Source organism: Passer montanus, unplaced genomic scaffold (assembly GCF_014805655.1).
Source record: "Passer montanus isolate IOZ18808 unplaced genomic scaffold, ASM1480565v1 scaffold10, whole genome shotgun sequence".
NCBI classification, from domain to species: domain Eukaryota; kingdom Metazoa; phylum Chordata; class Aves; order Passeriformes; family Passeridae; genus Passer; species Passer montanus.
In genome coordinates, this window is record NW_024356505.1 from 38,192,931 (window position 1) to 38,209,588 (window position 16,658).

At 41.6% G+C, this 16,658-nt stretch overlaps 1 protein-coding gene across 3 annotated transcripts in view; it reads left to right on the forward strand.

Annotated features, from left to right (window-relative positions):
* Window positions 1–16,658, forward strand: part of PRKAG2 (protein kinase AMP-activated non-catalytic subunit gamma 2) — a 210,675-nt gene that overhangs the window by 61,210 nt on the left and 132,807 nt on the right. For 2 of the 3 annotated variants that reach the window (XM_039705326.1, XM_039705336.1), the window contains exons 2-3: window positions 3,434–3,505; window positions 14,664–14,943. In XM_039705326.1, coding sequence (XP_039561260.1) covers window positions 3,434–3,505; window positions 14,664–14,943 — 352 coding nt within the window. Of the gene's footprint in view, window positions 1–3,433; window positions 3,506–14,663; window positions 15,022–16,658 lie in introns of those variants that run through there. The other variant, XM_039705353.1, reaches the window with a different exon arrangement.

Below are 16,658 nucleotides of genomic sequence, written 5' to 3' on the forward strand. Positions count from 1 at the left end.
TGACAGGAGCACTGAGCCATGGCTCTGCTGTGTCATGGCTCTGCTGTCCTCCAGGAAAAGCTTTGCTGCCCCTGGGGCTGTGTTCTTCAGTGAATACAACAGAAGCTGCCATGGCAACCACTTGTAAATAAAAGTGCATTGAAAACAAAATAAATCTGAGGCAGCTTTGTGGGTAAAGTAGATCTAAAGTGATCAAAGAGGTCCTTTTTTCTAACAGGATGGCAGGAGTGATGTCTGCCTGTCAGATGGGGCAGAGTGATGGAAGGATTGCCTAAGGAGCACAAGCATGACAGGAAAGCCAATGAAACTTCCAAACCAAGCTTTTCACACTCTTAATTCCAGGTTAGCAGCACTAGGAGCTGCTTTTTCTCTGTACAGGGGTGATCACAGGCTGAGTTCTCTGCAGAAGTTGTCTGTCCAAGGATACAATGCAGGACTGATGGACACAGGGCTCGATGCCATTCTGCAGCCAGGGCTCTGCAGTCTGAAGGACTCTTCCTCCTACCAGCACATCACTGTGTGCCTTTGATGGAGCTTTAAATGTCTCTGCAGAACCATGTGGTTGTCCAGGGAGCTGTTTCCAAGTGGAGCAAAGCAGAGCTGGAGAGCAGCAAGGCTGTCTAAGAACAGCTTCAGTCCCCAGTCCCTGGCAGAGCAAGCCCTGTGTGTGTCTGTTGGCATCAGATCAGAGCAGCCACAACTGTGACAAGGGCAAGGGCTGCACCATTGGTCTGTCAAGAGTTCTGTGGTATTTTGCAACACTTTTGGAGCAGTTTGGTTTTTTGTTTTTGTTTTTGGGTTGGGGTTTTTTTGGGTTTTTTTAAGAGTTACTGCATCGTCAACTGCATCATCACAACAACTGTTGTGTTTCTGGATGAAGAAGAACACAGGAAAGAAATTGTCAATTATCTGTATTCTGCAGAAACATTCATGAAGGAGAAATAACCACCTGATGTTTCCTTGCTTAACCAACAGATTGTAATCGAGAGAGCAGCATTTGTAGCCTTGTATTTGATATATGTATTTTTTTCCCTTCTGTGAATGGATGCCTTCATATATAGAATCTGATGGAAGACTGAAAAATTGTTAGGTAGCAGTTACAATTATAGACTTTTTCACAGGACTAAAAGTACAATTATTACCCACTTTGAAATGTTCAGCAGTGCTGTATTAACAAGAAAAAAAATGTCTCATACTGCCCAGAAAGCTCCAGCTTCAGTTATTTTGGCTTACAGGTAGAGATTTGTTCTGGATGTAAAGATAGATGAAGTCACAATACCTCCATGGTATCTGAGAGCTAAAAATCAGAATAGAGTCATCATCTGGGATCATGATACTGTTAAACTTCAGACTTTAATATATATGTGGCTTTAAATTTGGAATTGTAAATGACAACTGAAATTTAGCTCCTAGAAAAATAGTTGTATCTGCTTACCCTCTCCTGGTTTTGAAGGTTTCTGCTCAAAGAAGATATTTTGTTTTAATTCCTGGCAGTTCTAGATTTCTGAACAACTTTCTCAACCCTGATTAGTAGATATGTGTCCCCTTCAACCCAGTTTCTGCCATCCAGTCTCCAGCTTTCCTAAATAGCTGCTTTCCTCCCTGGAAATTACACCAGGGAGTAATATAGAGCTACTAATATGTGGAGCTCAAAAGAGCTTATTTTCTTGATTTATTCCATGGAAAATTACTTAGCACACATCAGATTCCAGGTTCTGCCCTACTGAAGATGGGTAGAGGAAAATGTTGGCCAATCCTTTGGCTAAATTAAACACAAGGGGATATGTTTTTGTATAACTTTCATTAGGGTTTTAAATATCTTTACAGAGATTCTTCAATTAAGTCCTGCAGTAGCATATGAAGCAGCAATAATAATAATAATAATAATAATAATAATAATAATAGTGATGATGATGATAATCTGTATATTGATGCTGTTTATAAATGCCATCTATGGCAAAATATTTTTTATATGGAGTAAGTAATTTTAATCTTAATTTCAATCTCTTCCTTTGGTTTTGAGATGTTTCCTTATGTTTTATTTGCAAGCAAAGATGATGTGAAACACAGATGCCCAGGCAGGAGGGAGATGTTACATAGCTGAGCTTTGTAGATCCCATCGAATGTGCATAGATAGGGTTGGGAGCAGACAGAATTTGTCAGGAATACATTTGTTTGGGGCCTAATGATTTGGGGCCAGCTTGGCCAAGCCTGGCTGCTGCTTTTTAAATTTTTTTTTTCCTTTTCAACTTGGCATGAATTACTCCCATGTGTTTCAGTTCCAGTAATTGAATATTTTGTTCCTTATTTTTGTTGCTTGTTATGTAACCAGAATATTTTCAAACACTGCTAAGAATTATGCCTGAGTTATACACAATTTTTGAGCATATTTTGACTTTAGTATGATTACACAAAGCAATGTAATTAGACCTGTGGCTGCTCTGAATTCTGAAGACAAGCAAGCCCTGCAGACTTCATGGATGGTGCTAATTTTTAATTAAGCTCTGTTTGATCACAAATTAGGTTTACGTGAAATCGCTATTTATTTATATTTTGAACTCTTTTAAATGGATGCAGATGTGGTGGTTGAGAAGCACTGAATCATTGCATGGAAAGGGTGATGCCTTGCATCTGGGAGGTTCTGTTTTGGGGAGGTATTCCTGACATTTAGAAAACAATTTAGGACCCAAGACTCAGTTCTTCAGCACACAGTATTAGGCAATCTCATGCTTCTGGTCACAGAATTGCTCATTATGTACTTTTCTGATCAAACAGATGCTAAACTTGACACTAACATAATTTCTTTATGCATGTAGAAAGGAGCTCTAAAAACCCTGTGGCTGGAACATTAAGTATCATAAACAGAACAGACAGCAGGAGGTGGAATATAATTGCAGTTTGTTTTTGTTAGTTAAAAATGAGCATGTGTGCTCTTCTTATGGCTTTATTGTCTTCAGTCCTGCAGAATTGGGTGCTCCTCTCCCATTTTTGCAGGTGAATCAGTTATTTACTCCTTTAGCACCATGTCAGTTTTCTCTGCCTTTTTTTAGAAGTTATATATTTCTCAGAATGTTGACATACTTTCATTCAGGTTGTGTTTATTGCCATAAATATGCTTTAAGATCTTGCATCCAACTAAAGGCAAGACAGGCATTTGCTGAGCAAGTGGATGTGTTTAAACTATAATTTCCTACCAATTTTTCTATAGCATTTTGGTGCCTCTCCTTGAAATTGTAAGGACTTTTGAATGTGGCTGTGCAGGTGGGTTTGATGGTGATGTGTGCAAGTGCTCTGTTCTATTGTAACCTACATCTGACATTGTTTCACAGTGGGCACTCTGGAAACAGACCTGTGGGCTCCAGTCATGGGGTTCTCTGATGGAAGGAAGAAGGCATTAATAAAACACATCCCTTTTTCTTCTCTGTCCCTGCAGGATCTCAGCTCATTTGCCATGCCATTCCTGGACGGTGATGTGGAGAGCACGGACAAAAATGCTTCTCGCAAGGTAGGATTTATCAGCTTCCCCTTCTCTGCAGTGCTTGAATTCCTTGGGTGCACACAATTTGTTAGGCTTTAAAAAACCTGGGATTTTCATCTTCCCTGCCATACCTTTAACCTGTTGAGAGTGGTGCACTAAGGCAAACCCAGTGGCTTTTGCTGACCTTACTGTGACAGTGCCTGTACAGTAAAACCTGTAAAGGATGCAAGCTGCTGGTGGTATTGCTGTAAATAGTGCAGATGTTGTGTGTAACACAGCTCTAAATCTGTGAGGTGATGTTGCATAGCTGTATGCTCAGGAATATCTTTACCTCACAAGATCTTACAAGAACTGAGGTGTTGCTGCAGAAATGTACACTGCCCAAGGAGGAATCTGTGGCTTTTAGTAGGTTTTCCTGGAATTGCCTCCTGATGGCTGCTCTCTCTCTCTGGAGGGTTTAACTGATCACTGTCCTTGATCTCTCTGTCCTTGGCACTGGAAAAATGAACTGCCTTCATTTGCTGAAGCCATAGTGGTAGAGCCTTCCCATGAACAAAGTAGAAAGTCTCCTCCTCAGTGTGGGATTAACTCAAGGTTATCCTTCTGGAGGCATTGATTTGTTTTTCTAATGCTATTAAATTAAGCCAATGTAGTCACAGAGTTGGCTTGCTTTAAAAAGGATCAGGGCAGCACATTGAATGGATGACATTGGGGATGGTTATACAGTACCTGCACAATCTTCAGACCAATAGAATGGTGGGTGGGATGTGTCATCTGCAGGTCCTGGCCTCCTCATTTTCACAAAGCACTGAAGTACAAGCTGGGCTGCTAATTGGAAGCCTCCTACCAGCCACGTTCTGGGTTTTGCAAAAAGGCATTCTCCTCCAACCCATAGGCACCCCCAAAAGCTGATCTTCAGCTACTCCTCAGACCAGTTTCACTGGTCACAGTATTTACAAGGCTGTGGACCTCCATGACCATTAAACCTGCTACAAGCCATATGGCAGAGAGTCTGCAGTTTCATTTAAGGCACGCAATGTAATAAACACTCCTTAGTGAAGTTGATCTGCCTCTAGAACAATAATAACTTAGCTCTGTTGACAGCATGAGTTTCTGTTCCTTTGCACTTCACAGCTAAGTGCAGATATATTAAGAATTTCTGCAATCCATCAGCAATTGAATATGTTTATAACATTGGTCTTGTTCTTTTCTGTGCTGGGCCTTTCAGACTGAGGTAGGAGTTGCTGATGTTGGGGAAGTCTTGTTGTAGATGCCAGGCAAGCTAAAATATACAGTGCTACCAAAAGGTGCCTGTTTGGAGGGTTTGAATAAAGGGAACAATGTGGTACTTTTGGAAGGGATAGTCATGCTGGAAGAAGGCAGGGGTTTCTGGCTAAAACTTGACTTTTCCATTTAGCACCTTCTTTCCACAAAGAAAGGTGAGAAAGATGAATCGCAGTCATGAGGAAATAATGTGCCAAGGCTAATTGCCCTGATGTGCAAAATTACATGTTATTTAATGACTTCCACTCTACCCTTCCTGAATCCTGTCATTTTCTTCCAAATGGTCTCAGGACTACTTTTTTACAAAAGCACAGAATCATTGAGGTTGGAAAAGATCCCTGAGATTATTGAATCCAACCTTAGATCACCACCTGGCCTTTGGTGAGTTCATGTCTTGGGAGAACAGGAAGGACATTTCAATAGTTACTCTTTTTTTGTGGCATTGGTAAATGCTGGGGCAATTTCTGCTTATGGGACTGCAACTGAGTTTGGAATAACCACAGAGCTAGGGCTTAATTTCTGAAGTTGTATTTTTAACTGACCTTTTTGACTGAGTGTGTAAGACCTAGTGTTTTTTCCTACTATTATACTTGAGCTCTGTTCAACACATGGAACAAAATGGTAAGAAGGGAGCTGGCAGTGCCCCACTTCTGATAAAAAAAAGAGATAATTTAAAATCCATTGCCACACAATGGATTGACATTCAATATATCATTTTCCTCAATGAGAAGTATGGGATTTTTGCTTGTAGTTAATGATGAGTAGCATCAGACTGCTGATTTATTTAATTCTAACTAAAACATTGCCAGTCTCTACTGCTGATACATAAAAAAGTCCCCAAGTTATTCTTCAAGGAGGAAGGTTTTTCTTAGTTCAAGTTTGAGACCACTGTGTGGTTGGTAACTTTTGTCTATTAAAAGTCAGTATTTCATCAGTACTTTGGTTTTTCCATTCACTCATCATGCTGAAGACAGGCAATTCATCAGAGATGTCTCTTCCTGCACTTAACTCTTCTGTCACCTGGGCTATAGATCAAGAGTAGTTCACAAGCCATTTTTCCAATCTGCCATTAATTTAATTCTCTGTTCTTTTTGAAGGGCTTTTAGAAACTGAATGAACGTTTTTCACAGAAACTCTCAGCAGTTTACCATGCAAGTGTCTCTCAATCATTATCCTGTGACAACAATCCTCATTACACAGCTAGGAAATTCAAGTCTAGAATTATTTGTTCAGCTTCACATAGAATTTTTTTGGCAGCAGTGGTAAAGTGACACACATTTCCTGAAGTTCAGCCTTAATCACTTCTCATTAATATGTCTACTATTATAAATGATGTATTCTTCTTTCCTTTATGACTAATGGCAGGAAGAGGATAGGAATAGTTTTCACCCTCCTGTTTTGAAGATGGAGAATATAATACTCTGAAGGATCTTGTGTAGAAATGTTTGGCTTGGTGTGGTGGAGAAAGGTGCCTGGGACAGATATTTTTACCTGTCTTATTGCCAGACAAAATACCTTAACACTTCTGTGGGTGGCTTTGGTGTTGCTGAGTGCCCCATGCTCAAAGGTGGGGCTCTCCAGAAATGGCTTAAATCCTTCCTGCACAGAGCATCATTAAAGACACTAATACAGACAAGGATAACTGGGGGCTGAAAAGCAATCACATTTACTGCATTTCCTCAGCCTGGGAGCAGACAGTGGAAGAGGGGAAGTTTAGAGACCTGGAAAATCATGAGTGATTGGGAGCATCATTCAGAAAATAATTCTGGTATGGTGTGGCAGGGCAGAAGTCAGGGATGAGTGCCCCTCTGCACCCAAATGGCTCTTTCAATTGTAGAGGTCTTCACACCTTGAATGTTTAGAGATCTTTCATCTCAAATGTAGGTTAAAGGATAAGGTGTGGAAATTACAGGAAACCGACAGCCATTACCTTCAGCTTAAAGCCCAGGGCTGTGAATGATGAAAAAGAAAAAAAAAATTAAACAGGAAACTTTTTTTATGAGGAATCAGCTAGCAAATTATGGATGGAGGAGGGAGGAGGTGGGAGAAAAGACATTTGAAGAATAATATTGATCCATTTCTTTATGGCAATAATGGAATTGTCACAAAAATATAGACAAAAGCTTTGAAAAGAAGTGTGCATTAAAATTCTTTTCTCTGTGTGGGGACAAAGCTGGGGAGATGTTTATCTTAGATTACAAAGGTGGCTCTATCCTATTAATAGCTTAAGTGTCTTCAAAGCACAAGCTGTTAAAGTAAGATATTTTAAAATTAAATCCAAACAACTCTGATGAAACACTCTTGAATGAAGTGGCAAAGCTTTCTCTGCCAAGTGTTGATTGTGAATAAATCATAGAGCAGAGATGAAGTTTCAAAAGACTGCAAAAAAGGCAATTACTGTGTTAATATTTATGTTTGCAATTAGGATAATGTACAGGTTTGTCAAACATTAGTCCTGAGCAAAACAATGAAATAGCTAATGTTGGCTAGTTAATGATGCTGTTATAATAGACTCATTTGGATTGAAATTAATTGTAAATGGCTCTTATTGAACAAATGTGGGGGTTTAAATGATCTATAAATTGGGTTGAGAAATGTCATAGCGTTGGTGTCATGTATATAGAAAAGTAGCACAAGTCATTTTTATTTAAGAAACTGGAATGAGACTGAATAAACATGGAGCCTGGTAAATGAATAAAAACCTGTCTGCTAAAATAAATGGAGACTCACCAATGGAAAATTTTGTTTCTAGGCAGACAAAACATTCTGCTGCTGTACTATATCATACCTTATCAGTGGTTTGAAAGATAGACAGACTCATTACTGGTACAGTTTGTGGTTCATACAAAAATGAGAGGGGAGAGAGTGGTAAATTCTGAGCAAGAGACTCTGATGCAGAATGACATGACTCACTTAAAACACATCTTGCAAACAAACTGTCCATCTCCATTTGGCTAACTTGAGATCAGTTACACCTAGGAGCATCAAATGCAGACTTTTTGGGAAGTCTTTCACGAAGCCTGAGTTAGATTTAGAGAATAGCTGTGGGTATTCAGCTGTTTGTGGATTCTGGATGTGACTCAGTGGTTAAAGGATTAGTTTGGGTTCAATGAACAAATGTACAATGCATACAGGAAAGAACAGAATGATAGTGGAGGTTTTGTTCTGACTGTTTGGTGCTAACTCACTGTTCTGCTATCAGCATTGCAAGGAAGTGTTGGTCAACTAGAATCAGATTATTGCAGGAGTGACTCCAATATTGAAGGATTCCAAGGAGTGTTTTGTCCTGCTACTGGTCCCAGAATTCTTTTTGTTTTGTTCAGTGACTCATGGGAATGGCACGAGCAACCCCTGGATGGGGGAAGAGAATTAAAAAATATGCAGCCCCTCCTTCCTCATTCACTGGCAAATAAATCTCCTTTGGATTTACTGTTAATTGTCCATTTTTATAAGCAGTGAAGATGGGGAGCAAGTCCTGGACAGTGCCACAGCCTTGGCATAGGGCACCTGCAGTGGATGCAGGGAGCCTCAGGGCAGGGCATGTGCAACAACCACAGCACTGTGGTGTGCACAGCTCCTCCCCATCCTCTGCTTTGAAATAAATGTACTTAGGGAGTAGGAATTGGACAGGGAGCAGCCCTGCTCTTCCCTTTCCTAATGCCTGTTTTCTGTCTTTGAGCAGCCCTGCTCGCTGCTGGAAACCTTCCCCTGACCATGTGTGCAGCAGTGCAGAGCTCCCAGAGCTGCCAGAGCAGCCAGCCTCATCCCATTGTACTTTAATCTGGGAAAGTGTCATTGTACTTTAGCTTTGGGAAGTGACATCTCTGACCCTGTAAAACACGGTGCCATCCCAATTGGTGCAGCTCATGCAGAAGGAAGGGGACCAGTGGTGCTGAATGTGACACTGGGAGAGCAAGTCCTTCATTACCTTTCAGTCTAATGAAGTCAGCTCTTGTGTCTCTGTGAGCTCTTTTATTCCAGCAGAATGAGAGAATCATCCAATTAACTTTATCAAAGGGCTTTTTTTGTTGGGATTCAGTGGAAGAGCAGGAAACAAGTGCAGACATCTATCTGGTGTATTGTCTCTAATTGTGTTTACTGTCCCTGTCAAGGATGGTGGGAGGCAATTCCTTTTCTGTTACTTGCGTCTCAAAAAAATTTTAAGTGAAGAGGCAAAATAAAGGTCAAATAACTCACTGTTTTAAAATCAAACAGAACTCCACAGTGCTCCATAAATATCCTCACTGTTCAGGATCGGAGAAAGGAAACAGAGCTCAGGAGCATTTTATAATTTTCACTTAAAATCAAAATAATTTTTGAAGTCTGTTTAGATTGAGCCCATTTGTATTTGACAGAATTTTTTTTCAGCTTGTTTTGAGAAATGAAACTAAATTCACCACAAGCTGAACCAGAGCCAGAGATTTCTCAGAGCGAGCATCCTCAGGGAAGGCTTTGTGCTCAGTAAAGGATCTGTTGCTGGAGCACCCTTGGCTAGAGGGCAGAGGGGATGGCTGTGAAGAGGTGCTGGGCTCAGGCAGTGCCTGATTTCCAACAGTCTCTGCCTGGCCATGGTCAGGGTCTTCTCAGTAAAGCTCACTGATTTTTCTGGGCATGCAGCTTTGGCAGGACACTTCTCTCCCCTGAAGTTCAGTGCTCCTTAAATTCTAGGTTGGGACCAGAAATTTCTTCTTAGAAAGGACTTCATCAGGCAAAAAAAGGAGTGATCAGATTTCCAATATAAAGCAAAGGAACAAAACTAACAATGTTGGGGAAAATTCTGCCTGTGGCAGGGCTGAGATGGGTGATGTGAGGATGACAAGAAACCGGTTTGTGGTGAAATATGAATAGTTTGCTATATTAACCCATTGCACTGTGGATTATCATATGGTAGTGATTAAGTGTAGTGCACTTCAATATTTCTTGTGAAATATGATGAAGAATTGCAGGCCAGGTAAGAAAATAGATGAAGGAAAAGATTGGTATTGAAAGGATGAGTGCTGGATGAAGGGACAGAACTGCTGGGGTTTCCCCAACGTCACTCCTGGGTCTTTGCCAGTAAAGCTGAGACAAAAAATAGAAGAACAGCAACTAAATTTGTTGCAGATGCAAAGGAAATTGGTTTTTTTTTAATTGTAGGGAGGGATCTTATACAGGAAGACCTGGATGACCTTCAGGGTGGATAATTCTTAACAGCACAAGATACAAGGTTGTTCACTTGGTGTATGTTAACCAGAGCAACAAGTAAAGGAGATCAGGGAATGCTCTCTTGGTCTGAAGATGAAGGGTTTGGGCACAACCCTGTTGCAGAGCCAAACTCTAGGCTAGGAGAAAGGAAGAAGAGATTAGCAAGAGAGAAAGATTCCATCATCCAGGTGAAATGACAGGGGCAGCTTTCACAGTCTTATTCCTTGTAGTGAAATCTTCCAGAGCTGCTTGACGTGGAAGTCACTATCACTTTATGTTTCACTCAAAAAATGGAATGCTAAGTCTGCTAGATGCCAAACACTGTAAGACATGTCTCATTTTGTTGCTTTGTTTTCAGCAGTGGATAGTTCTGGATGCATTTTCAAAACATGCCTGTGATCACTTAGTGTGTACAACTGGGCAAAATCTCTCCCTGATCCCCAGCTGGGGATCCTTTTGTGCAGCAAAGCATGAAAACTGATAACAACTTAGAGCATTTCAGGAGAATTTTTTTTCCTCAGTACTGTGTGAGATTTAGCCTATGGGCAAAATCTCTCCTTGATCCCCAGCTGGGGATCCTTTTGTGCTGCAAAGCATGAAAACGGATAACAATTTAGAGCATTTCAGGAGAATTTTTTTCCTCAGTACTGTGTGAGATTTAGCCTTGAACAAGTGCAGTTGGTCACTAGAACCAGAACATCTGATGTAGAACAGGGCTCTGCTCTGTTGCTTCACTCCCTTGGGGAGCACATTTCTGTAGGCTGAGGGTTAGGGTTACCCTGGCACTAGCACCAAGCTGCTAATTTAGCCCTATTCCAGCTCCTCTGCTCTCTGCAGGCAGAAGGTCAGGGGCTGACATTTCTCTCCAGCATAAACAGTTTTAAGATTTAAGGAGTCCAGTGTTGGGCAGAGAACTCAAAGATCCTATTTAGGCTTTGCACAAAGCCAACATGGGAAATGTTTTGTTGTTGGTTGGTTGGCGTTTTTTTGGTTTGTTTTGTTGTTGTTGTTTGGTTTTTTTTTGTTTTGTTGGGGTTTTTTTGCGGGGGGTAGTTTGGTTTTTGTTTGTTTGTTTTTGTTGGTTTTTTTTTAAATGGCTGAACAGTCTTAGTACTTAGAAGAATTTTTCAATTTTTTTATTTGATTATATTTATGCATTGATTAGTATTGTACTTGCACTGTGTGTTTGAATTCCTTATCTCCAAGAGGAAAATTGTTTGTTTGGGATAAAATGAGCCATAGCCCCATGTGCATTTATGTTGGTTTTAGGTGTGTTTCATATTTCTGCCCATTCTCTCTTTACAGCTTCTCCTGGACCAACACAAAGTGATTCACAGTGCTTACTAATGTGAGAAACCAGGGTGTGATACTTTTATTTTGGAAGCTCAGCTGGGGGAATAGAATAGTTATCTTTCCAAAGCACATGTGGGAGTTTTCAGCCCACCTACCTATCACAGCTTTAGGGAATGAGTCCAAAAAGCATGAAGAACAGGCTGATGAATGATCGAGCTGTGTAACCTGCCTCTAGCATCACTGCCAGAGTTGTCACACCAAGCCTGCATGGGCTGATGGGGTTTATTCCACAGAAAAGATTCTTCTGCATTCCCATCTGAAGCATGAAAATGAACATTGCCTTTATGACTTTTGGATATGCTGTGATAACTGTTGCTGCTGATTTTACTTGCAGAAGTACCCAATCATCTTTTAAAACTTGCAATCCATTAGCCACAAATGATATTCTAAACAAGCAATCCTGTTGTAATTCCCCAAGCAAAATCATAAGTGTTTACCCACCGTGATGGTGGGTGTAACCTGTGTGTAATTAACAGGCTGGGGAAGAATTCAATGTAGTAATTTCCTTTAATTTGGTAGCAGGCACATGTGTATTTAGCAGTGTGCCCCTAGTGCTCTGACAATTAATTAATTCATCTGCCTGGCACGATGGAGAGAAAGCAACTGGTTGTGATTGCAGTAAATAAAAACACCCTGCTGCTTCTGCTCAGAATTTGAGAACAATTTGCTTTTGTGTCTAGTTTGCATGTACAAGGGAATACTGACCTTTTTTACAAATTGTTGTTTGACATTTTATATCTCTAAAATTTCTTTAGTGTGTAAGGACGCAGCAGTTGTTTTGAAGTGTCTCCTATCAGTGTGTCATTCTAACCAAACAAGCATGAAAACAAAGTTAACATGAATCATTAAGGGCAGTGCCAGAATGAGGTCCCTGGCTTTACAAATGTCATGGCTTGTCACTTTAGGAAAAAATATAATGAACTTGCCATCCTGGAAACACCTAAACTACAGTAGCAGTGGTAGATTTGTATCATGATTAAAATAAGCTAGAAAATGTTCTTACTCCTCACTTTCAGGCAGTAGATTTGGCAGCAGACCTATTTAAATTGCAATGCAATTGCAAGGTGCCATTGTGCCACTTGGTTGTTTCTTGAACTGTGTAGTTGTGAAGAGAACAAGGCATAAGTAGTCTCAGATGATTTACAGATGATATTTTAGTAAAGTTAATGAGCTTTTATGAGAAAGCTATCACTTTGGGACTGTTTTATCCATGACAAAAGTGCAATTTGTTTATTAATTTCCTATAGTGTGGTTATTATGCCTGGTCTCAGCTGAGGGACTGTGCCCTATTATTCTTGATAAATACTCACTGGGAGACAGTCTGAGTGCTGGAGGACTTAGAGTGGGAATAAAGGAGATACAGTCCTCATGGCAGAATAGATTTGTAATTTGGAATGAGTTTTCAAGATTGCACATAGAATCCATGACAGAGCTAGGAGGCAGACCTGAGCCTCAGGCAAATACATTAAGCATGAAACACTGCTTTTTTCTTCTCTTGTGGAGACTGTCCAGAGTCTGTTGTTGCTTTTGGTAGTTGCTATTGCTTCAGTTGGAATTGATTTATCTTTTTCAAAAACTTCACCTTGAGGGCAACTGCTCCCCTAATTCATCTGTAAAAAGACAGGTATATGTTTGACACATTTTTGCCCACCCTGTCAAAAATAGGAATGCAGTTTTTAAAAAAGTTGTTCTGTCTCTTGTCAGACATCTCTGCGCTGTGCAGAGGAGCACAGAGCAGAATTCATCATCTCACCAGGGCCGTGCTGGCACAAGTCTGTGCCCTTCTCAGTGACCCACACTATTTGTGTCCTGCTCCCAGACAAGGTGCCACTTGCCCTTTAGGTTAGAAACCTTCCCAAAAGGGAGATTGTAATCTCTGCAGGCCTTTCTGCAGTTCCACACATCAGGACCTGCTCCAGCTCTGTCCCATCCCAAGTGGAGAGAGGAGCTGGTCCAAAGTGTGTGTGCAGGACACAGAAAGGTCTACAAGAAGGGGGACCCTGGGTTATGGAGGGAGCAGCTATTTGGCCATTATGCTGCTTGTGCATATTTCTACACATGTTTTGGAGCTGTGAATAGACATTATTTTGAAAAGAGAGTTATTTGCATGGGTTTTAAACTTTGCTGACCATTTTTAGTTGGGTTTCTACACAAAAGCCCTTCAGAGACCCAAAGCAGAACACATGTGCCTATGAGGTTTCCTTTTATCTAAATCATCCTAATGAAAGATGCTTTTTTTTCCCTAAAATGACTCCCATGGCAGCAGTGCCTTTGGACTGGCACACATCAGGAGGCATCTTCACAGGCCTGCTCCATCCTTCTGGTTTGTGTTGAGTGACTGGGCAGAGGGGAACAGGCATACAGGGGGCTGTGGGCACATCCAGCTTGGCCTTGGCTTGAGCATTCCCTGGTGACCTGAAACCCACTGTGCCTTCTGCCAGGAACAGAGCCCTTCATTCATGAGAAATGCCCCCAGCCAAAGCAGCAGCCTTATACCCACAGAACTACTTTGTGCTTCCAGAAGGAAATAAACTCTCCATATAGCCCAGGCACGTGCAAATCCCACAGAGATTTTGGGTCAGCTTCTGTTAATTGTATAGGGAGGAGAATTTAATCTTAGTTCCTTTTTTTTTTTGTTTGTTTTTCTGGGTTCTTTTTTCCCTCTCACTGGGCGAGCACACACAGTGCAGAGCTGTGCTGTGCACAGATATTTCCACTGCTGGAAAGGCAGCACAGGTCCCAGAAGGGATCCAGCTGTTAGAAAGGTCATATCCCCGCTCAGGTAATTAGCAGGAGGGTCATCACTCTAAAATGGCTCCTTGTTTTTGGGATAGGAGTTGCAATCCCACAGTTGTGGCTGTGGCCAGCATCATGGATGCCTGTCAGGCACTTGGGGACTTGTGCTGTGCTGAGTCACATCATGGGATGGAGATTCAAGAGCTGTGGGTGGGTGCTTAAATTCATGGGAAAGACTTTGGGGCACCCTGTTTCCTTAACCACGATCATTCATTGCCTTAAATTCATTGCCAGTCACCTTTCAGGAAGGAAAAGGGGTTTGTGACAGATAAAAGCAGTAGACAAATTCCTGCATTATATGTGTGATAATAAAATGTATGCACTCCTTGAAATGTTTCTGTGAAATTCAGGGTGTCTTTAGGAGCAAGGGGCAGCATGAGGCCAGAGAGGTGGCACACACACACCTGGCTGTCAGTGGAGGCAGGTGCTGGGGAAGGTGAGCTCTGGCTAATCCACCACCCCAACAAACAGGAGCTGGCTCTGTTGAGACAAGTTCAGAGATCCTGGAAGCCTGACCTGAACTGAATTAATGGATTTTTTTTTTTCTTCCTTCTTGTCTCCTCTTCAGGTGGACGAAAGCTACTCAGCCGGCAGTCCTTCAAAAGGCCTTTTCTCAAAGGGGCTCCAGAACCGACCTTCCAGCCCCGTTTCTGCCCCTGTGAGATCCAAACACAGTCCTGGTTCACCCAAAACAGTGTTCCCCTTCCCCTACCAGGAGTCTCCCCCACGCTCCCCACGCCGAATGAGCTTCAGTGGGATCTTCAGGTCCTCCTCCAAAGAGTCTTCCCCCAATTCTAACCCGTCTACCTCTCCTGGGGGCATCAAGTTTTTCTCCAGATCAAGAAAAAGTAAGAAATTGCTCATGTTATTTCAGGAAGATACACGGTACCTCTGGGCTTGGCCCATTCTTTACCTGCTGTAGTGAAGTAAGTGCAGATGAGGCATGTGCTAATTGTTCATTATCTCTTTCACTGACCGTGTGTTGTGGGTTTCTGACGTGCTGGCCTTTAGGTGTGACTTCTGCAGGGCCATGGACACCTCAGGGGCACCTACCCAGGGCTGAGGATGGAAATCACACTCCTATGCTTTGTTTAGAAATCCTTTGTCCATGTTAGTGGGAGTTTTCTGGGTGGTTTCAGTGAGGCTGGTTGGATGTCAGTGTCAAGACTTGAGAAAGTTGGAGATGTTCATGGGATGTGTGGTTGGAGGTGGGCACAGGCATGATGTCACTCAGGAGTTACAGGTTCTGTAGACCCCAAAGGGAATTTCAGCTGTGTTCTTTAATTGGTATTTATTTGCCCTGTTGTAGGGAGGGCAAGCGACCTTTGCTGGATGGAAATAATTATTTTTTTTTCCAGTCAAATGACCATTAACGGGATATTTGAATATGAAAGGCATAGCAAACTCCTTGGCTCAGGGCACTTACCATATACAGCTTTATACTGGGCAGAGATTTTAGCTCTTCAGCAGCCTGGATGCTATTAGCACACTGCTAGAACTCAGAAATGAGCAGGATTGAGAACGTGCTTCAATTTCAAAACTTTCTTACTGAACAAAGTTTTCCAGTGCTGGTCAACAAACCAGCCTGGACTGCATGAGGGTTTGGTGGCTGTGGGAAAGGAGCAGAGTTACAGGGGAAAGAGAGGAATAATATCTTGATTATTCAAGATAGTATTGTGGATTGTGAGACCCCAGTGAGTTATCAGTCTGTAAACAGAAGAAATAATGAAAAATTGTTGCCAAATCTTCTGTGACAATGTAGGTACAGAATTGGTCATTCTTATCCTTGCATTGGGCTATGTGTTTCCTGCAATGTATTTATAATTTTCAGTGATTTTAAATAGTTGAGAGGGACCTTCTCATTTTTCTTTATGAGAATTTATCTTAAAATCATTGGCTTTAGTCAGAACATGCTATTTCATAATGACTTGTGCACAAGAACACGGCAATACAAACCCATGCAGGATTTTTGTCTTGGTCTATCAGAAGTGCTGCTGAAGGTTAATTGAAATGGTATCTTTTCCACTCCTTGCTTCTCTCTAAAACACCATCAGGAGATTGAAAGTAGGAGTCAGTGTTTCTGAAGGACTCAGAGAAGGCTCTAAAGATCTATTCAAGGACATTTGTTCATCCCTGCTTGAAGTTCAAGTATGCTTTTTACACTCCCCTCTTGTTAAAACCTCACAAGAATTAAAATCCATTTAAGCTCTTCTTGCTAGTCCACATGGGTTCAAATGTGGCCTTTAAATTTTGGCAGTACTCTGCAGATGGAGTATGCAGAGAAGGGCTCTCTGCTGCATGGATAGCAGCAATTTAGACTGCAGAGCAAAGCCATCCTGGGACTTTGTAATCAACTTCTCTAAGCAGCCAGCACTATTTAAGTCCTAGCTAGGTACAACAGAATATTAAATAAAGGAATCTTCCAGCAGTCAGCAAAATCCTTTTGATAAGGTCACATCACTGCCTCAGGAGCAGGCTTGGAATGGGGCCATGCTCTATTTGAGCTAACAGAAAATATCCATGGCCCTGCTGCTCTGGGAGCCTTGCAGCAATTGCACTGGGC